This window comes from Syngnathus leptorhynchus, chromosome 21, assembly GCF_054491065.1.
Source record: "Syngnathus leptorhynchus isolate UIUO chromosome 21, UIUO_Slep, whole genome shotgun sequence".
In the NCBI taxonomy this organism is placed as follows: domain Eukaryota; kingdom Metazoa; phylum Chordata; class Actinopteri; order Syngnathiformes; family Syngnathidae; genus Syngnathus; species Syngnathus leptorhynchus.
Window position 1 is genome coordinate 5,593,358 of NC_141215.1, and position 20,477 is coordinate 5,613,834.

The window sequence follows — 20,477 nt, forward strand, 5'->3', positions numbered from 1 at the left end:
GGGGAGGGGGCGGGGCGACGCGCCCCCTCGCCCCGCCCCCTGATCGAAGGGAGGGGGCGGGGCCCGTGTGCTGGGGGTGGGGCTACTGGATTTGCCCCGCCCACTCCCTGGGGGGCGTTCCCTGTGTGCTGGGGGCGGGGCCCGCTGCATTGCCCCGCCCACTTGTGGGCGGGGCCACCTTCTGTATTTACATATAAATAAATACTTATATATGCAAATACTATTCAGACTTAACAAAAGGAGCTCATGATCTTCGGCCGCGCCTGGGATCGAACCAGGTCTGTTCACGGCAAGAGACCGTGTCACTAACCATTCGGCTATTTCGACCTGAAAGTTGGTGGCCGTCTTCACTGTTTTGTACTTACCCTACGCGCGCGGGACGTACTACTATACGGGTAAGAATGACTCGAAGTAAAATCGGGGTCAGTGCCGAGCTCGCCACGCTTGGCGAACGGCTCCGTCGCTGCGCTTGAACACCGGAGCTCCCGGGTTCGCTTCCCCTGCTCGCTGCGCTCGCTGCTCCCCCTGCTCGCTGCGCTCGCTGCTCCCCCTGCTCGCTGCGCTCGCTGCTCCCCCTGCTCGCTGCGCTCGCTGCTCCCCCTGCTCGCTGCGCTGGCTGCGCCCGCTGCGCCCCCCTGCTCGCTGCGCTCCTTGCGTTACTTCCTGCGCCCCCTGCGTTACTTCCTGCGCTGCGAACTATAGATGCTACGTGCTAACGTAGCAGGATAAAATATGAGGCAATAAGATTTTAGAACTTAAGTAAGTTTTTTTTCTTTTTTCTTTACGATTCGAGACTGTTCTAAAACACCAGCTGGTATGCTTGACACATTTAATGAGGTAAAAAAAAAAAAAAAAAAATCCCGTCATTTACCGGCACAAAGGTTTGCAGTGCTGAGGATATGCGGAGTCGTAGGAACTTGAGTGTAAGAGGTACCGATGGCCGAGGGGTTCGGCACGTAGACGGGTAATACGCAGCCTCGTGTTCGAGTCTGGCAACGCTCATCCTGAGAAATCTTCAATTGTAAAATACAAACATTTTGCATCAATATACCTTGCACGTTAATAGCATGTTTTAAAAGTCCATCATGCAAATTCATTTCATTGCTTTGTACACACATGCACATTGGCGAGATAGCGGCAGTGCTTATGTGTACGTATTGTTTAGGTTGCTTTGGGCAAAACAAACGAAAGATGCGTCGCATTAACCCAGCTGTCAAATTAAGGCTCCTATCATTTGTAATAGTGTCGTTGTTTCAAGTTAAAAGTGAAATATTTTTGCAGTTAAACGGAGCGTCGGACACGTTGACGCAAACGTGCCGCCACTAGGTGGCAGCACTTAGATTTATCTCACCTGTCCGAAAAGGTTAATTTGACAAAGATGGCGGTACCAAAATTACATCTGCCTCACTTTTGCGTGCCACCTAAGCAGGTTGCGCTTTGGCCTTTAACTTTGAACTGGGTATTACCACCCATTACATGTGCCAAGGCTGGCCATGATAAGCAGCTGTGCTTTAGAGTGAATGCCAATGTCCTGGTAGTTGCATGCCAAACTCATATTTAATTTTCTATTACAAATCCTGAGGTGTACAATGATCGTATTTGCAGTCAAACTGTAAATGATATCTTGCCTTGTAACTTAACTTGCAATAATTTTCATATTGAAGGTATGCAGCATCAACCAAAGCACATTGTGAATGAACGCTAAACCCCAAGTTCAGTTAATTTACACCACCAACAGAAAGAAACCACACCAAAGTTGACTTTATTTACACTCATACCAACCATAATTCATAACTAATCAAAAACAAAAAGGGCTCAGCTTTGATCAAAACAAAAGCTTTTACCCCTTACAGTTTCTGATTACAGTGGTCATTTTAAATCAAGCTTGCCAAAGATGACTTATTGATTACAACAGAGACTGTTTTTATGCTTACACTGGTCGTTTGCATCTAAGGGTGTTTGCCAACATTTTAGATTGCAAACATGGAGGCTATGTCACATTTCAGTGGCCATTTTACAACAGGGTTGGCAAGGTTAGCAAAATATGAATTTTGCTGCTTACTAAGCAGTCTGGTTTTACACTTGAGTTCTGTCACTTGCATCAATATGTCAGGCGACTTGGCTTTTGTCTTCAATTTAGAATGCATACAGCTTTTCTTTGCGCAGTTAAAATAAAAAGCCTGACACTGCATATGTAACATGACATATTTGAGACAGATGTATCATTGATGATATCAAACTATTTCATTTTGTATTTTGTCATTTTACTCTGCCAATGTTTAAAATGGACCACTTCAATTCAGTTCAATACAGGTTGAGCAACACACAATTACAGTACATACTTTTCAGTTCACTCTATGTATTAAAAAAACAATAAAACAACAATATTGCAACATGACAGTGCTGAGACAGAAAGAGGCACCATGCAGACACAGTGTGCACACCCAGTGAAAAAGTGGAGGGAGGGAAAGAAAGAAAAAGCGTAAAAGGAAAAACAAAGTCATACTCTCCCTAAATGCTGGCTAGGCGCTTTGCACTTGCCACATCTCCCGCCATCTCGTGTGGGCCGCTCGTCACTGGCGAAAGGTCCGGGTCCCCTCCCGGCCGGTATTCGACATCTGGACTCATTCTCCGCCTCGCACAACTGCAACAAGAAAAACGGCACTCGGTTGCATGCGGTCGGTTCACTTCTGCGGACGTACGCATGACCTACCACCTGGTCTCGCGGTCCAGTCCCTCTCTGTGCAGGCGCTGGTCCGATCCGCTGCCCCGGCAATCCTGAAAGGCAGACATATTGTGGCGGTTTCGGCAAGAGGAAAAATTTTACTAGCAGCCACCCCCCGACCTTAACTCAAGCAAGTTTAAATCAGGTAACGAGAGGCACTGGCACATGTCTCAGACGGAACTCCCGCATTGGAGCGACCCGGTTTATGAAAGGTTTAACCCCTCACGAAGAGGGAGGGAGGGATAGAGAGAGAGGGGGGGGGGGGACAGAGAGAGAGATAGCTTGGCCCCTGGAGGGGGGGGGGGGAAAAAAAAGGAAAACGTGACGTCACGGAGAATCTCCTCGTCCTCGACACCGTCGACGACACTGGGAACCAGGCAGGCAGACATTATACCCTGTTATTCCACAAAGGGCAAGGTATAGCCACATTCCACCCTGGCTGCACCAGGCCATGCAGGTACTGCCGGGCGCATGGGAGAAAGAGAGCGAGAGAGAGCGAGGGAGGGGGAGAAAGAGGGAGGGAGGGAGGGAGAGGGAGGGAGGGGTCTACTTTGCCAATTCGTATCTAGAGGGTCACAGCAATCCCAATTGCCCGTGCGTGCTGCTAGTTACCCTATTCAAACAGACGAGAGAGGGCGGGAGGGAGGAAGGGAGGGAGGGAGGGAGGGAGGGAGGGAGGGGAAGGAAACCGCAAAAGGACAAAAAAACAGTCATACTCCCCCCTAAACGCTGGCTGGGCACTTTGCCCTCCTGGCCTCGCCGCATCTGTAGGAAGATTCGGGTCCGCTCCGGGCCGATGTCGGACGATGGGACTCATCTTCCGCCTGGCAACGACTGCAATAAAGAGACAAACGGTGCTCAGTGGCACGCGGTTGCAGTTGACTTCTGCGGACGTACTCATTACCTGCCCCCCGTTCCCTCTCGGTGCAGGCTGGCGCTCGTCCCGTCCGCTGAAAGGCAGACAAATAAGGAAATCAAATTCAAAACCAAGTGTGTACGCTACTCTTGTATATTCGATTGACACGTCACCTCTGGCCAGCCTTGGCCAGTCACGCATCAGGCTCCTCTTCATCACATGGCGACTGCTTCCTTTGGGGAGATCAATCCTCAGCCAGGTCTGGTGGCCTCCGTCCGCCGGCTCTTGGTTTCGTGCAGCTTCTCTTCCACCTAGCAAGACACAAGCACAAAGGTCTCGCTGCGCCGTCGCTTGCGCTTGCCTTCGCTTGCGCTTGCCGTCGCTTGCGCTTGCCGTCGCTTGCGCTTGCCGTCGCTTGCGCTTGCCGTCGCTTGCGCGGTGCTTGCGCGGTCGCTTGCCGTCGCTTGCGCTTGCCGTCGCTTGCGCTTGCCGTCGCTTGCGCAGTCGCTTTTGCTTGCGCAGTCGCTTTTGCTTGCGCGCTTGCTTTCGCTTGCGCAGTCGCTTGCTATCGCTGCGCGTTTGCACTCAATCAGGGTTGCACAACATATTGGAAAATCTGTGCTATGGCGGTATTGGGCCAAACCATTGCATTGAGCAAAGTCGTGCAAAAACCTGGACGGAAATGAACTATTTGATCGCAACGAGATGCGTTAGATCACTTAACTTGAACTTGCATCAATGACTTGTCATCTTCTTAACTCATTACAAATAGTTAAGAGGCAAGAAAACATGGAGCTTGTTTCGTTTGCCACATTAAAAAGAAAAAAACTTTCCTTTCTTAAAGTGCATGTCAATAACATACCACCATATGACAGTTTTCCAATACCCGCGCAGCCTTACGCACGTCACCATTGGTGTCCAAACGGCAGCCGAGGAGCCGCTTGATCAACGCATCGCATGAATGACCTTCAAAATGGACAACACCACTTTGGAGCAGTAGCACAAATGGCAACATTTCCTGATTTAATGAATGTGTGTCAAAGAATTCAGAATTTGTTTCAGTATGGTGCCCTCAAACTGACGTTTGGACACCGCTGGTGTGAATTTAAAAAAAAAAAAAGAAGAAAGAAACCTCCATTTTACGCGTTGACACCTCCAGGGAAGTGGGTCTCTCTCAGAGCCCAGAGCTCGGTCAAGGCACGATACTTCAGCGCGATGAAGTGGTCCACCTCTGATCGGGTCGCAGTCGCCAACTGCAGACAGACACAGAAACAATGTCAGAAACTCAAAGAACATCCCGAGTTGTAGATCACAGCGGCGAGCTACTCTTGGTTACAGTCTCGGTGAGAGTCTCGGTGAGTCTGGCCGGGCCGTGCGCACCCCTTCACCGTCCGGCCTGCAAAAGGCAAAACATGCAATGAGTTGTGCGCTACTTTCGTATTTATGGCTTGAGCACCCTGCTTCCTAGTGGACCGGCTTGCTCCAACGCCGCCCTACACCGAGGGGAGAACAAAGAACACGAGTACCACAGTGGTAGGTTAGAAAATGACAAAATGTCACAACCAGTCATATTGCAAAATTGGACATTCGGGACGCCGCCCTACACCAAGGGGGGAGAGAACAAAGAATGCAGCAAGTAATACGACAGAGGCAGGTTAGAAAAAGACAAAATGTTACAAGTCACGGCAAAATTGGACATTCAACTCCACGTCAGACTTTCCATCCACAAGACCACGTCGTCCCCCAAATGAGCACCCATAATCAAAGGCAACCACACTGCCCCCTCCTGGGCACATGATCCGCACACATGTTGACTTTTGCAGTGCGCTGCTTGCTCCTTTGGATATGGGGGGGGGGGCGTTGCTCCTTTGGATATGGGGGGGGGGGGGCATTGCTCCTTTGGATATGGGGGGGGGGGCATTGCTCCTTTGGATATGGGGGGGACGTTGCTCCTTTGGATATGGGGGGGGACGTTGCTCCTTTGGATATGGGGGGGGGACGTTGCTCCTTTGGATATGGGGGGGGACGTTGCTCCTTTGGATATGGGGGGGCGGCCGTTGCTCCTTTGGATATGGGGGGGCGGCCGTTGCTCCTTTGGATATGGGGGGGCGGACGTTGCTCCTTTGGATATGGGGGGGGGGGCGTTGCTCCTTTGGATATGGGGGGGGGGGGCGTTGCGCCTTTGGATATGGGGGGGGGGGCGTTGCGCCTTTGGATATGGGGGCCGTTGCTCCTTTGGATATGGGGGCCGTTGCTCCTTTGGATATGGGGGCCGTTGCTCCTTTGGATATGGGGGCCGTTGCGCCTTTGGATAGGCGCCATTGCGCCTTTGGATGCGGAATTATAGTTTTCCGCATCCCTTTCGGCTTCTCTTGCAGCCTGCAAAAACACACCCATTAATTGTGTACTGGGAAGCTAAAACTCGACACAGACAGCCATTAATTGTGTGCTGGGAAGCTGAAACTTTACAAAAATGAGTTTTCACCTGATTTAAGACTTCCCTTCCTCAGGCTCAAGAGCCTCCTGTTTGCTTTGTTTAGAAGGATGCCGACTGGGTAGCCTTTTTTAGCGCTACAAAAGACAAACAAATTATTTCAACAAAAATAGAGTACAGTGCCAATGGCATGATATTTTTGCAACAGTTATACATATTAAGTCGAATTTTACCTTTGAAAATATATACAATTAGCATTATATTGTAGTAAGTTATAATAAAATTTTCTGAATTAAAGTTAATATTTCAATTTTATCATCTACTCACCTCACATCGGACAGACGATCCAGGTTTGCGGCGTCCAAAACGGGAGAAAATAACGCGCGCAAATGTTTGTTGCATAACGGAACGCGGGCGAGCGGGCGCCATCTTGGAATAGATTTGGGTCACAAGCGTCTGATTTTCACATGAGTTTGTATAACACGGAAATGGCACACGCATAATATAATACAGAATTGTTTGACTCTAGTCAAACTAATATTTTCTATGGTAAGACAAACGCGCGCTTATCGTTGGCGTCATTTACGAACCTTCAACAAACAAACGAATGAAAAAAAATGCTGGCCAGCATTTAGAAAAACCAAAAAAAAAACGCGAAAGACATTTGAAATACTGTAGCGGCAAAACGACCGAAGCGCGCAACGACGCGGCGCAAAGTCGATTGTGGCGTGCCGTGGCCAAACCTCAAACACTCCCTGGAGAGCGAAAGTCCTGCAAAAAATAGTCAAAGGCATCGTAAGAAACACCAAACATTTGCTCGATTGCCTGCGGCCTACAATTTACCTCGAGGCTTACCGTCGCGGTGGACGCGCTAACGTTGCAGTCACGAGAGTGCGACAATCCTGCAACAAACAAACAAAATAAAAAAAAAGTCTCGTGAGAAAAGGCAAACCACACATTTTTGGCGCGTATTTTAAAATTCTCCTTGCAGCCTCCAGTTAACGCCTACACTCGCCATGGCGAGTGTGAAAATCCTGCAACAAACATGGCGTCCGTCGTGAGAAACGTCAAGAAACGACAAACATTTGCTTGCTTACCTGAGAAAATGCCGCGCGGTCGGTGGCGCCTGCATTTGATAATTCTCCTTGAGCGGGAAAAACCTGCAACAAACAAACGTGGCGTCCGTCGTGAGAAACGGCAAGAAACGACAAACATTTGCTAGCTTACCTGAGAAACTGCCCGCCACGCGCTCGGTGGCACCTGCATTTGATAACTCCTCTTGAGCACACCTGTCTTCAATTTATCTAAAGACCTGACGTCACATCCGCCAATTCAAATATTCTTCTTCTCCTGCTCGTCTACCGGCGCTTGGCACCCTGGCGCCATCAAGTGGTCACCTGCCATGGTGACTACTGTGGAAAGGATTGCTTCGCTGACTACTGGTAGCTCTTGGCCGTCTGTCGTCTTTTGTACACTCAAAAGATTCGTTCAAACGAATCGTTTAACAAATCGCCCCCACACACACACACTGATCCTTTTTTTAATATATACATATATCAATCAAATCATCAAAACTCATGGTCAAAGCTTCACGGAAAGTGAAAAGTGCCACACCCGCCATCCCCGACTTTCTGATTGGCTGTTTGATCTGTGACGTCGCTGGGACGCTCCATTAGGTACAGCGCCATTTTCAGGTGTTCCTGATAACAGGCCACTTCATTAGGGAAAAAACTGCCACACCCGCCCTCACCCCCACTTTCTGTTTGATCAGTGGTCCCCAATCTTGTTTGCATATGCGTACACTTACATGTGTGTACGAAGCGAGCCTCAAGTTGCCTCAATAAAAAAGAAACAAAACCTATATGGGGCATGGTATTTATTTACATCAAAATTGTGTTTACAACATTGTGTGTTCGATATTCTCCATATTAACTGTAACATACCTTCATCTTCAATGCAATTCAAATAACTGATGCAAACACACTGTGTGAAATCTCAATGCCTTTATTCCGTTGTTGCGACAGTGGTACAATGCTTTGAAAACATGCAACCACTTGGAAGTGTGCCTGGCATTGGGAATGTTCTTCACAGAGACTAGCATATGACAATGTGTGTAGCGTCGCTTACACAAAGTTTCTGGTTAAACATGGAAATAAAGAAACATTGACAAAGTAAAAAAAAAAAAAATATATTTGCATTGAAACACATTCATAAAACGGAAAATGTTTTGGTCGAGCCTCTCCCGCTCTCTCCCGAGGCTGTGGAATGTGATTGTCTGACATTGGAGCAGGAACAAAACAACAACAAAAAAAATCAATGGAGCCGACTGAAGACTGAGAAATCCTCCTTCCAAATCTTCCTAACGTAAACACTTCCTTCCTGTGAGGCGTTTGTGTACGCTGCCTCGGCGGTCGTTAAGCTTCTCATTGCAATCATAAGGCCTGATAAAGTACATAGTGGCTCGTCTTTAGACTAGCGGAGGCACCCTGATTTCTACTAGAGCGTGCATAAAAGCAATAACGTTTTTTTTCCATTTTTTTTTTAAGTCAAAGGTAAAATGGCTGCTTTGCCTTTTTCCCCGTTACATTTATATATATATATATATATATAAAAGTTTGAAGGCATCACGTGCACCTGCTTTAAAGAGGAATGTCTGAAGCTACACAAAACATAAATAAGAGGATAATAAAAAGTCAAAATGGCCTTTTGTATAGTCAACACTGCCTGTTGGTGGAATGTTCATGAATACAAAATACAAAAAAAAAAAAAGCAAAAGAGTTTTTCTTGTGAGTATAAGGATGTTAGATAAGATGATGACCGTATACGTGTTAACATACATTACCCGGAGCGTCGCTGTGCTATTGTCATACATAATAAATGTGACTTGAGCTAAATTCTACAAGTGCTTACATTTCTATCCCCCAAGTGGTTGGAATAAAATAATAATGTGTGTCAAGCTTTCGGCTTGAAATATAAATTAAAAAAAGAGATGGAATGGAACTTGATGAGGGCTTGTCACCCTGGGAAAACATGGCAACTTCACCGCAATTATTTTGGGAACTTTTCATCGTCGTAATTTTCACAGCATTTGGTTTCTTTTACAAAGCAAATAGAAACGTGCAAAGGCCACCGTACAAAAAAACAATAAAACAACAACAGAGTGATGTTTGTGTATAATGCTGAGACGTTTGTCTTTTTCTTGGGGTCCCTTTTCTTTGGGATTGTGGTCGTTTTTTTTTTTTTTTTTGGTCATCAAGCCAAAGTCTTGAATTGTCGTGGCTCTGGCTTTAAAAAAAAAAAAAAAAGGCTCCTTCAGGACATTAGTAGCCCATACCTGATGGGAGGGGCAGAAAAAAACAAAAAAACATCAGCGATCAGTGAAAACTAGTCAAAACGTTAAACAACATGTTGCCGGTACTCACCGTTGGTGACTGACTTGGTCTCGCCTCTTCCTGGCGCCTGCCACACAAAAACAAACAATTATTGGACTTGTCCATTTTTCGCTTTCAATTACCGACGCCTCAGCCCGTAAACCAGTCTTACCAAGGAAGCCAACCAGGAAGGAAGGAAGGAAATGTGACTCAAATGTGTACCACAGGTGTGTGTGTGTGTGTCGTGTGTGGACAGTATATCCATAGTGTTGATCTTAAGCCAAAGTGCAGAAGTGCAAATTGGCCACAGCGGAAGCAGATGTTGTAAAGAACGGCCTCCATTAAGGTAATAAAAAGGCAAAGCAGAGTGCAAGTGGAGCAGATTTGTACTTTCAAGTGTCAAACAGCCATCGGTGAAAAGCTGGCAAAGTTGGACAAACTCAAAATAAGAGATAGCGTACTTTGGATTTCAATTTTTGATGAGACACAATGTCTTGTTGGTCCTCAATGGAAACTAAAAGGTCATTCAACTTTCGATTTTTTTTGTGTTTGAATTTTCTACAGCACTGTCCAACCGGTGACGATAAAAAGGTGGCAGCAAGTACAAAACATTTTTTTTTTCTTCTTATCTCTTTTTACCTCTGCAGGCTTTTTCCAGATTGTCACGAGTATATCGACTAGCTACGAAGAGCTCTTTTAGGGGAAACACAAAACATATCAATTCACAATATACATACATGTGTAGATGTTTACAAAAAGAGTAATGATGACTCTGCAGCTTCCCATAAGTGTCAGTTTGAAATAAAACGTACCTTGGCTGCAGAGGAGCCTTTGTTTTCCCATAAATTCCTCTTATTGGTCACATCGACAGGCTTCAGATCCTGGAAAAGCAGAAAAAAAAAATGAATTTCTGGGTGGTATCTGCCACACAGGCAATTTTCCCAGCAGCCACTAGATGTCGCCAGATGTCACAGATTTTTTTTTTCCAGGCAAGGCCTTCCTATTCATTCATCCTTCTCATGAAGAAAAATGCTAACCGCCTGCCAAATTTGGAGTTGGCGCAGGCGTTGCCGTGGAAACGACCTACCGATGGCCTTGCTCCCGACGTCTTGCCGCTCTCGGGGGCTTTATTCAGCCAGTCGTTGATGCGGCCCGCCACGCCCGGGTTGATCAAGCTTGCTTCCTGTTTGGATAGAGGTAGAAAGATGAGCGGGTGGCACGGCCTCCTCCCTCCTTGCCCGCAATCAACCTCGGTCACCTTAAAGGTGCTGCCGCTGCTACCCGGCGAGTTGAACACGCTGCCTTTCTCCCACATGCTCTTAATGTTGCGGATGCTGTCGGTCACCGTCGGGAGATCCACGGCGCCCGAGCGAGGGGATCGCGACTCCTTGTTCTCGCGCTGCGGCGAGAAAAAGTTAATTGGGGCGACTTTAAAGTGCTTTGCAAATGGTGACTGTGATCCACCTGCGCGGCCGAGGTGTACTGCTCCAGTCGGTTGTCGATCTTGGACACCATGGGTGAAAGGGACGTCTTGACCGTGCTGTTGGGAGGGAAAATTTCATTAAAAATTTTTTGGGGGTGACTGGCCAAATAGCAGCGCAGTGTTCACAAACACACAAAAAAAATCCTTATGAATCGGAGACGTTTTGATTCATTTTACCTTTTCTGTGCTGACTTGTTGAGAAACTCGGCACGCTCTCCGATCTGGAAGCAAAGTGAGACTATTGAGTGTTCCAGTAACAGCAGCACAGAAATTCCCATCTGAGATTTTTTTATTTTTTTTATGGCTACACAAATAATCAAAAGTAATTGATGAGTTTATCAACACACACGTTGACCTGCAGTGCACAACGTCACCAATGCTAAGACACAAACACACAGAAAAAAAAAAAAAACAGCAGGCGGCCTGTGGGAATCTCAGCAGAAATAAAATAATCATAAAATTAAGAGACACAAATTTGCACCCAAAGACTTGCTTGGCGCTGGGTGACCAACGAATGTGGGAGTTCCCGAAATACTCCCTGACAGGAAATTCCCCATTCTCCGACGCATTTTTTAACAGCTGCGGCCCATGCGAACGGCGTTTCAGTAATCCTGTTAACCCTAATCGCTTTCCTGCATGCTCGCAGTCGGGCGCTCCTCGTGTCGCCGCGACGCGTCGCTACACGTTATCGACCGCGCGCCGTGCAGCGCGCGCCCGGCCGGGTTTGTGCTGTTTAAAGGCTGATAATGTGGACAAAAAAAGCGCCTGAGGACTGTGTAGACTTTGCCGGGAGGTGACAGCAGATAGCGATAGCTATTCTTTATGCTTTTGAATAGTGGCCGCACAGAAGCAATGCACGGTAAAAAAAAATAAAAAAAAATTGTACTTCAATTTTCACTTCCTATCGCTGTGTCGCAAAGTTTGAAGACAAATATTTATTGTGAGCAAATCATTTGCAAAGTGAAATATCCAAACACACCTTGAGAGAGGAGCCGCGAGGGCTGACGCACTTGAAGGGTTTTTCTTCGTCATCCACCGGATCCTCCACCTTTGGCCTCTTCTCGGCCGCCTCCGCCCTCCTCCTTTCGATCTCCTCCTTCATCTTCCGCTTTTCCTCCTGAACGACACACAGAAAACAGTGCAGTGTTTGTCTTACGGTGTTCCGCAGGGTTCAATCTTAGGGCCACTGCTGTTTTTGAATGTGTGATTTTGATTTATCCATTACACTATGAAGTGGCCTTTCAAACTATTAGCGTATGGACCATTTGTACATGCACTGATAGAACGGATGGCGCTCGGTGGCACGTCGCCCGTCTCCGAGCGGCCCCGTCTTAGTTAATTAGTCTCCCTCTATCCCCGGGCCCTCTTTTAATTACAAATCAAAAGGCCTCATTAACATGACACAAGACCAAGCTTATTGGGGGCGGAGGGAGCAAGAAAAGAGCCACACCACATCTGCGTCCAAGCCCGACAAAGAAAGTCGGTCGGGCGGGCTGACGAGAAAAATGACGATTGTGGATGGCCCACCTCCTCTCTGGCTTTCCGCTCAGCCTCATCCTGCTTCCTCTGTCTCTCCTCCTCCTCCAGCACCTTCCTCCTCTCCTCCCTCTTCATCTTCAGCTCCTCCAGCTGGGCCTCGGACTCCTGTTGCTTCTGCCGCATGCGCTCAAACTCCTCGCTCTCGGTGTCTTCGCGGCGGCGCTTCAGCTCCTCCAGCTTGAGCTCCGCCTCCAGGCAGGCGGCGGCGTCCTGGTCGTCATCGTCAGGGTAGGATGCGCCGCCTCGACTGCGGGGAGGGGGGGACAGCACGTGAGCACACAACAAATCCTAAACCGGTTGCCACGACGATACTCATGCGTACCCAAATGTCCTCTCAGGTTCCCTGTACTGTTTCGCAGTGGCTTCTTCCTCTTCCTCCTCCTGCTCTTCCTCCTCCTCCTCCTCATCATCATGCAGGCCGCCGTTCTGCTTCCTCTGCTCCTCCCTGCTCTGGCCTCTCTCACACAGCTACACACACACAAAGAGGCAACAACGATACACTTGTGACATCTACGACAAAATTTACACTTGTGTAGTTTGCAGTTGAGTGCACCATTAGCAACACGGCTATGTAAAAATGCGGCTAGGCCGCGGTGAGCTAGCCGGAGGTGGAAGACATGCGATGAAAAAAAAAGAAAAGTGACCACTCTGTGAAGTTTGATTGTCCTTGCATCACACACCTCATTGTCCGCTTGATTGTCATATCTGGGTATCACACGAGTTCGGATGTCTATAAAGGCGCCCTCGGGTGCCTGAAAATCTGCTGCCTGATTTGTACTGACTACTGAACGAGTTCCTTCCCATGCCTATGAAAAAGGTCCGTTAGCATGCTGGTATGAAACACACTGGCAACTCTTGCGCCTACCTGGATTGATTCATCGGTTGACTCCTAGCAAAGCAAAACCAGCGAGCCAGTTATTGAGGTCAAGTCCTTCCAAAAGTTTGACCCCGGAGAGATGACTCACCTCTTCTCTTAAGTAAGATCTCCTTGGCTTCTCCTCCATCACGTTCTTCTCCTCATCTGCTCTGGCCACTGGCTCCTCCTCTCTCATGTAGCTGTGCATCTTCGCCTGACGCCAAGAGGAAGACCTATGCTCCTCTTCTTCTTCCTCCCGCACCATTTGGCTCTTCTCCCCGCTGTCCTGGCCCTCCATCTCGTCCGGCTGCCTCTGTCGCTCCAGCGCCTCCATCAGGCGGCGCTGGCGACGCTCCTCACGCCTGGCCACGCGTTCCAGCAGAGCTTGGTCCTCTTCCTCGCCGCTGCCGCCTCCAAAACTGCCGCTCGCTGAGACGCTTTCGGTCATGCTGACGGGAGACAAAATGTAAACATTTGATCATTTTTGCGAGATAGGGAAGGAGGAATAAATATGCTGCACTGTGCTGCCTTGCCACAGGTCAATTTTGGAACTACACCACATTGCTCGGAGGAGGAGACTTGATGTGTGTGGAGTGCCTTGTCAAGTACACCAGGTCACGTGAGGTCTCGTTTAAGACGTTAAAAATCGGTACGTGTGCGCCTCAAATAACAGCTCTTGAAAAAAAGGACTTTTCAAAACAATACTTGTTTTCACATCAACCTGAGGACAAGTGCTGCAAAAGAAATCAAGGGAGCATATCTGCGGCGTGGACATGTCCGTTGGAGAGAAACAATTTGGCTCCATTGACAGATCCTCGCCACAGAAATGCTTGAAAATAAAACGGTGGGCCAGGCTGAAAATAAATCTGAGGAGAGTCGTTGGACTTGAGCACGGAAAGGATGAAGAGCTCCAAGATAGCTACCACAACAGCTGTTGTTCTTTGTGTTGTTTATTTATGATTTATGATTATAGATTGTCATTTTATTTATTTCATTCAATACTGCAGTTCTTGGTCACCTGTGGCAGTTGGTCTCGACCAGACTGTCGGGTTGGCCGGAGGATTCTTCCAACTCTCTGGCCCTCAGCCTCTCCTGGCGGGCCCGGCGCCTTCTCTCACGGGCCGCCTCCTCCTCGTCGTCATCGTTTCTTGTCAACCTGGCGGAGGAGGAAAGCGAATTGGGATAATTTGATTTAAAAAAAAAAAAAGATTCAACATCCAAGTGGCGTTTTTCCAGCCACCTGACATGGGCCCGCTTGACCTTTGACCCCCTCCGCTGAGCGCACGGCTAGCTAACATCACACGAGCGTCTTTGAGGCGGGGCAGCCGAGCGTGCCGTTACATGTTAATTGCAACACGTGTGGTGAGCCGCGCCAAAGCTGCTTTGGGTTTGTGTGAGCGTTTTTTTTTTATTTTTTTTGCAGCTCATTAACAACAGCTTCCTTCGCTCGCCGTCTCTTTGCCTCATGTTGTCAAAACAGAGATGAGTCTGTTAAGCGTGACATCACTCATGTCAGCCAGGCAATGATTAACCTATCAGGCCATTTTTTTTTCTAAGTGGTGTGCTTTTAGTTTACCGAAAGAGCAAAAAAAAAAACTTTTGTGTACTGAGGCAAAAACTGTAATCTTGAATCCTTTCAAAGTACAAAATTAAAATGCAACTTGTACATGTCACCTCCACGCACAGACACAAATGGTGACACAAAACAAAAACACGACTTCCTAAACTCCCGCAGGACTGTGCCGTCCCAGAAAACGGCAGCAAATGTCATGAGAACCAGAAAGAGGCAACAGCTAAAAATGGAATAAAAGAATCCTTGGCGGCGACAATCCCAGGCTTCAAGATTCCTCGGTAGGAGAGGAGAATAAACTTCTAAAAGCTGAATTAGCATTCCTGTCAATCACGGCACGCACACAAGCAAAGCCCCGCTTTAATATCCCTTTTTTCCTTACTTAGGCCCCAAACTCCATCAGCATTCTGCCACAGAGTCTCTTGGAAAGGGGGAAGGGAAAAGAGAACGGCAGAAAAATGAAAAAGAAAAAAAAAAAAAGAGGTGAACGGAAAAGGCGATAATCTGCCGATTGGATCCCGGACAAAGACGACGACGCTATTAATGAAACGACATAAAATGGCGAAATACACCAAAAGGAATGCGCTCCTGTTTTTTTTTTTTTCCCCCCCCCTGTCTCCTGGCGCTTTTGCGGCCGTCGTGGAGCATGAGAGCGCATATTAGGCACAAGTATGTCTAAATATTTTCTTTGCGGCACAGTTATGAGAGCAAAAACCTATTTGGGGGGCAAAAGCCCGTGTGAAAAGACATTTGCACCCTTACTTGGTAAGAAAGCAACAAAAAAAAAAAATGAAAATGCAAGCGGCTGTGGAGCAGAAGGGAGGGACGATGAGGGGAAGGGAGGCAGGCATTTTGGGCTGACCCATTCCCACGCTGGACTCCTTCCTATCCTCAGATAGAAATCCCCTAAATCCTCTTATTGACTTCATTACCTCCACCAGGGAAAGTTGATCAGAAGGACCGAGCAATGAATTTCAATGACACAAAAGCAAAAGAGGCGGCGTGGCTTTTGTCTGGCCCTTTCCCGTGTCATTTTCACCAGACCATATTTGGTCAGGATCTCTCGCAGAGGATGGGTGTTATTTCCTCAGACCTTTCCTGAATGGCACAGGTGGAAGGGCAGCAGAAACAAGAGGAAGAGGATGAAGAGAAGAGGAAGAGGAAAGGAGTGGCGTGACATGGGTGTGTGTATGAGAAAAAGAAAGAACGAAAGGGAAGGGCCCGAGATTAAAATGGAACCATGAGGTCATAAACTAAATGGGGGGGGGGGGGGGGGGGGTTGAGGTGATGCGGAAAGGGGAGGGGCCAATGATTAGAACATCCTGCAAAAAATGGTGTAAATATCTTTTGATGACTTGGCAGAAATGGAAAGCAATGTAGGGATGTAATCTCTTATTTTGTTTTTTTTAAATCAATAACAGGAGCAGCGTGTCACCTGCCAGCTGGGTTATTATTCGAGTAAAGCCAGCCAAGTCAAAATTTCATGTCGACATATACGTTAAAATAATTACACATTTATATTTATTTTACACTATTTTTACAAATAATTCATTCAATTATTTAAATTTTATTGCATAATATAATACAAAATATTAACAATTTATTTATAAATAATTGCACAATTACACCTTTTGGATATTTTGGCCCATTAAAAACTATGTGAGTCAGTTTTGCTTGGAGTAAAATATTTCTCAGACATGGAGCAAATGAATGACCTTGACTGTTATCTAAATCCTTATCAAACTTTTACTAAGTGGCCTGAAGCTGCGGAACTGATGAGGAAACTCGTTGAAGCAAAGGACCTTGGCACATTGTTCTCACGATTATATTCAGGAAAAAAAAAAAAACTCGTCTTATATGCCGGCGCCGCTCAATCATTTGTTGGAATGGGCTTTAAGTCTCATCAATTTCATCCATTGAATCAAAAGGAGGGCCAGCATATCCGAGAAAGAAAATTGGAAGGAGAGCTGGAGGACATGATTGAGCGTTCCCACTTAAAGGTCATCACAACGCTTATCTGATTGCTTATCAATCTTTTCTTTTTTTTTCACCTCCTTCAATAAACCACGCTGGAGGGGGGAGACAATGTTTGCCAAGTTATGCTTTTAAAAAGATCTCAAAAGAGGCCTTGAGCTTTTAAAACAACACTGGCGCCGTTCTGCTCCAAATTGGCATGGACATCAGAGGTGCTCTTGACAAGCAGCTTCGCTCCCGCAAACACAGCCCGAGGAATTCTTGACTAAGTCGGAAGGATCCGTAATGACAGCGCCCCCGTGAGCTGGATCGGATCCACTAAAGGTCGCTATGGGGAACCGTCAATCGCAAAAGGGTCTTACCGTTCAGCCTCCAGACGCATCTCCTCCCGCTTCTGTCTTCTCAGCTCTCTGCGCCGGTCAAAGTCCATTTCATCCATGATTGTACCCTGGCAAGTCACCCCAAAAAAAAAAAAAAAGTCATTTTTAGATTGAATGGATCTCGGAATCAACTGTGTTTGTTTTCTTTTTTACGTATGCACTAGTGACCACGTCACACGAGTACAGTGATGGTTTTACACAAGAACAAAAAGGATTCGAGTACCTTCAGTAAAAACACCAACGAGAATCTTTTCCTTCACTATGCCAGTGGCATATCAACAGCTGTCTTCTCTGAGAATGCAGCCTACAAAAATTCCTGCCCCTTCCCCTTCTTGTCCCTCCTTCTATCCCTCAATGACCTCCTTCCTGCTCCCCCCCCCCCTCTACTCGGCTCTATCGCAACAGCTAACTCTTCCTGTGTTGTTTACCCAGAAAAACGCTCTCCGAGGACACGACTCGGCGCTTGAGCCTCACTTCCGGCGTCGTCCTCGTCTGTCTACATTTTCTTGAGAGCTGCACTGCATGCGTACAATCTGAAGTTTTCATGGTTATGCTAGCAACTATGTTTTGTTGTGCTGGCAACTATGTTTTATGATGCTAGCAACTATGTTTTGTGATGCTAGCAACTATGTTTTGTCACACTGTAAATTTGGCAGACCAGGATTGACGTCGATTGTGAACACTCCCACAGCGGCGCAGCCCTCCCTTTCATTTGATAACTAAGCTCACATTTTCTGAATTGACTAATACCACTAGCATAGTGAAAAAAACTGAAGCTCCTATCAGTAAGAGCCTTGACTAAAAATAGGGAGATTTCACAACAGTGTAATAATTCACTTTCTATATTTGGACGTTACGATAGCGTCGTCTGTGACGATGGCCAATTAGCGCCGGCCAACGCATGCCGTACAGACCGTAATTAAAACGAGCCGAGAACGCTAAATACAAGTGACAAGGCCTCCGACGGCACCAGTCTAATCACACACTTCAACATACAAGGGACGCCAAGGGAGACACAGTCCATTAATTTCTCCAGAATGTTCAGACTGTCTCAAAATGAATTACGGTGATGAATGTAATGACTAAAAGATAAGGTTGATCAACAGAACCAACACAAATGATTCGTATAGCAAGACTTTACAAGAAGATGTATTTCAGTTGCGACTGTAACTAATGATACATTTAATGCGTTTATTGAATAAAATGCAATATCATGAGAATCTCTGGCTTTTAAATGGAAAGCGCTAAGGAAAGGACCCTTGGGGGAAAGCCTCTGGCTTGCATACATATCTGTGTGTAAAATGGTGTCGAGTACTCGAGGGACCACCCAGACTTTTACAAAAGCTAACAGAGACAGCATTCCATGCAGTTGAGCAACCTCAAGTGAAACGTTGATGGCACATTTTCATTTTCAGACTGTCCGTTTCTGCTAGCTCTGTCCTGAAATCTCTTTCGATTGACCTAGTGACACGTAATATATTCCGATAGTATTCCAAGAGCCATCATGATCGCACACCCTGATAATAATACTTGGATCCTCTCATAGGAAATATGCTACATGCTAACATTAGCTAATTAGTTAGAATGGTGGTGTCCAGACAGGTGTTCTTTTCAGAAAAGTTCAAGCATTCCAGTTATGTGAAACAAAAACGAACCTTCTTTGTCAGTGAAGACATTTCGAAGTGACAACGCCCGTCGCCGTGACCCGCTTGCGGCCTTCAAAGAGGCGACTGATTCCACGAGGGGTTTACTGGCTGGACATAAGTACGGCAGAGTATTTTGTCATTAGCTCGTTATAATAAGAAGATCTTAGATAAGGATGGTGCAGTCGGAGAGGGAGGAAGAGGGGGTGGGAGGGAAGAAAGACAGCTATAGTCCAAATGCGTGCCTGTAGGCGCTGAAGATGAACAGCTGTTTTGGCAGAAGCTCCCGAGACAGTTTGAGTTGTGTAAACGTTTTCTGCAGGCGTAGTACCGTAATCTCCTGACAGAAGCGCATGGAAAGATAACAACATAACAAAACTGTACTTAAGGGTCGCTTTGTGTCATTTTACGACAAATATTAGTCACAAATTTGTGGATGGCAAGTGAGCTTCCCTCAGAGAGCCACTCCTATTCCTGAAGATACATCTAAAAATCACGCTTCGTATGAAAACAGCTGAGCGATGCATTTGCTATGTAGCTAAAGTTGACCTCGGAAGTCAAGGCACAATATGGGAAACCTATGGGCCATGTAAAATGAGGCGGAGACCGGGATTTGGCCCACGGGCCTCGGGTATGACACGTAGACCTTCACTAACACTAAGAGTGTATTATGGAGTCAGAACATGTGCCATTTCCATCAGTGCCCACGAGTGGTTGTGGTCGTCTCTGCTATGCACCTTTGGGCTCGCTAGCATAAATACGTTTACAGTGGAACGGAGCTGCCTGCCGCAGATGAGCATTCATGATCTCACTGGAGATATTTCCTTCTTTCCATATCTGCCTGCACCGCTGAGTGCTTCATTTGTCATCGGGCTTTCTCCGCCTTCCATTAAAAGACGAGCTAAACATTGGCTGGATGATGGATTGGCTAATTTGATTGTGCCTTGTCAGATACATATATTGATTTTAGGCAGGATTTAAGATTACCTTCAAATTGTCACAAAAATGTGAGCAAGTAAATTTGCTTTTATTTTCATCAGAAAGTTTTTATTTTTATTTTTACATTTTATGGGATTATATAAAAAATAACACTCGTAAAAAATCCAGACTATACAGTCGGGTGCATTTTTTCTCAGTGTGTCTTGGCACCGACGACGGAAGCCTATCAAGTAACCACGTACAATTATGTGGATAAAATATGAAGACACTTTTTTTGTTTTTATGATAGCCTGGATAATATTGCACGTATGGGGGATTGCACACATTCTTTCTCCTCCATCCGTCTATGCATGAACGCCACGGTGTGAAAATCAAGCACAATGTCTTCTGTTGTCAATGCCGCAGGGAGGCGGGCCAAACGCAACACGGCTCGGGCTCGATCTCAATACCATCTGCTTCCTGCCCCCCAAAAAGTGAGGTTTCAACCCCGATGAGGACACATCGAGAAATGCATTTAATGGGGCATCATTTGGGATCTGACCGCACACACCCAAATCACCCCAAACTACCCCGACTAATCCAGAAAAACTAGGTGGAGAGATGTAAACTTTCCATCTGCTCTCCTGCATTCCCAGACTATGTTTCATATTGTATAAGGGCCTTGTGCGAGTGAATCACACGCAGCATGAAAATCTCAATGGAATATC

At 46.7% G+C, this 20,477-nt stretch overlaps 1 protein-coding gene and 2 long non-coding RNA genes across 12 annotated transcripts in view; all 3 read right to left on the reverse strand.

Annotated features, from left to right (window-relative positions):
• Window positions 1-817: 817 nt before the first annotated feature.
• Window positions 818-5,432, reverse strand: LOC147040340 (uncharacterized). Of its 3 annotated transcripts, XR_015063230.1 has the most exons (5): window positions 4,918-5,432; window positions 3,755-4,834; window positions 3,630-3,675; window positions 2,714-3,559; window positions 818-2,644 (listed from the first exon to the last, which is right to left on the reverse strand). It is a non-coding gene; the product is annotated as an uncharacterized LOC147040340 (long non-coding RNA). The 3 variants fall into 3 exon arrangements; XR_015063231.1 differs by having other exon boundaries at window positions 2,717-3,559; window positions 3,755-5,432; XR_015063229.1 differs by having other exon boundaries at window positions 819-2,644; window positions 3,755-5,432.
• A 353-nt stretch (window positions 5,433-5,785) lies between these two features.
• Window positions 5,786-7,330, reverse strand: LOC147040341 (uncharacterized). 2 transcript variants are annotated; one of them, XR_015063157.1, is made up of 5 exons: window positions 7,243-7,330; window positions 7,113-7,175; window positions 6,871-6,917; window positions 6,067-6,786; window positions 5,786-5,960 (listed from the first exon to the last, which is right to left on the reverse strand). It is a non-coding gene; the product is annotated as an uncharacterized LOC147040341 (long non-coding RNA). The 2 variants fall into 2 exon arrangements; XR_015063158.1 differs by lacking the exon at window positions 7,243-7,330 and having other exon boundaries at window positions 7,113-7,222.
• A 673-nt stretch (window positions 7,331-8,003) lies between these two features.
• The window catches only part of cald1a (caldesmon 1a), a 111,181-nt gene continuing 98,707 nt past the window's right edge, over window positions 8,004-20,477 (reverse strand). For 2 of the 7 annotated variants that reach the window (XM_085902292.1, XM_085902293.1), the window contains 15 exons: window positions 17,171-17,256; window positions 14,283-14,420; window positions 13,374-13,713; window positions 13,274-13,297; window positions 13,089-13,214; window positions 12,731-12,876; window positions 12,397-12,655; window positions 11,849-11,986; window positions 11,047-11,090; window positions 10,851-10,926; window positions 10,645-10,785; window positions 10,474-10,569; window positions 10,199-10,267; window positions 9,438-9,474; window positions 8,004-9,349 (listed from right to left, as the gene is read on the reverse strand). In XM_085902292.1, coding sequence (XP_085758418.1) covers window positions 9,336-9,349; window positions 9,438-9,474; window positions 10,199-10,267; window positions 10,474-10,569; window positions 10,645-10,785; window positions 10,851-10,926; window positions 11,047-11,090; window positions 11,849-11,986; window positions 12,397-12,655; window positions 12,731-12,876; window positions 13,089-13,214; window positions 13,274-13,297; window positions 13,374-13,713; window positions 14,283-14,420; window positions 17,171-17,256 — 1,734 coding nt within the window. In that variant the 3' untranslated portion in view covers window positions 8,004-9,335. Of the gene's footprint in view, window positions 9,350-9,437; window positions 9,475-10,025; window positions 10,080-10,198; window positions 10,268-10,473; window positions 10,570-10,644; window positions 10,786-10,850; window positions 10,927-11,046; window positions 11,091-11,848; window positions 11,987-12,396; window positions 12,656-12,730; window positions 12,877-13,088; window positions 13,215-13,273; window positions 13,298-13,373; window positions 13,714-14,282; window positions 14,421-17,170; window positions 17,257-17,411; window positions 17,529-20,477 lie in introns of those variants that run through there. The other 5 variants (XR_015063130.1, XM_085902294.1, XM_085902289.1 and 2 more) reach the window with 5 other exon arrangements.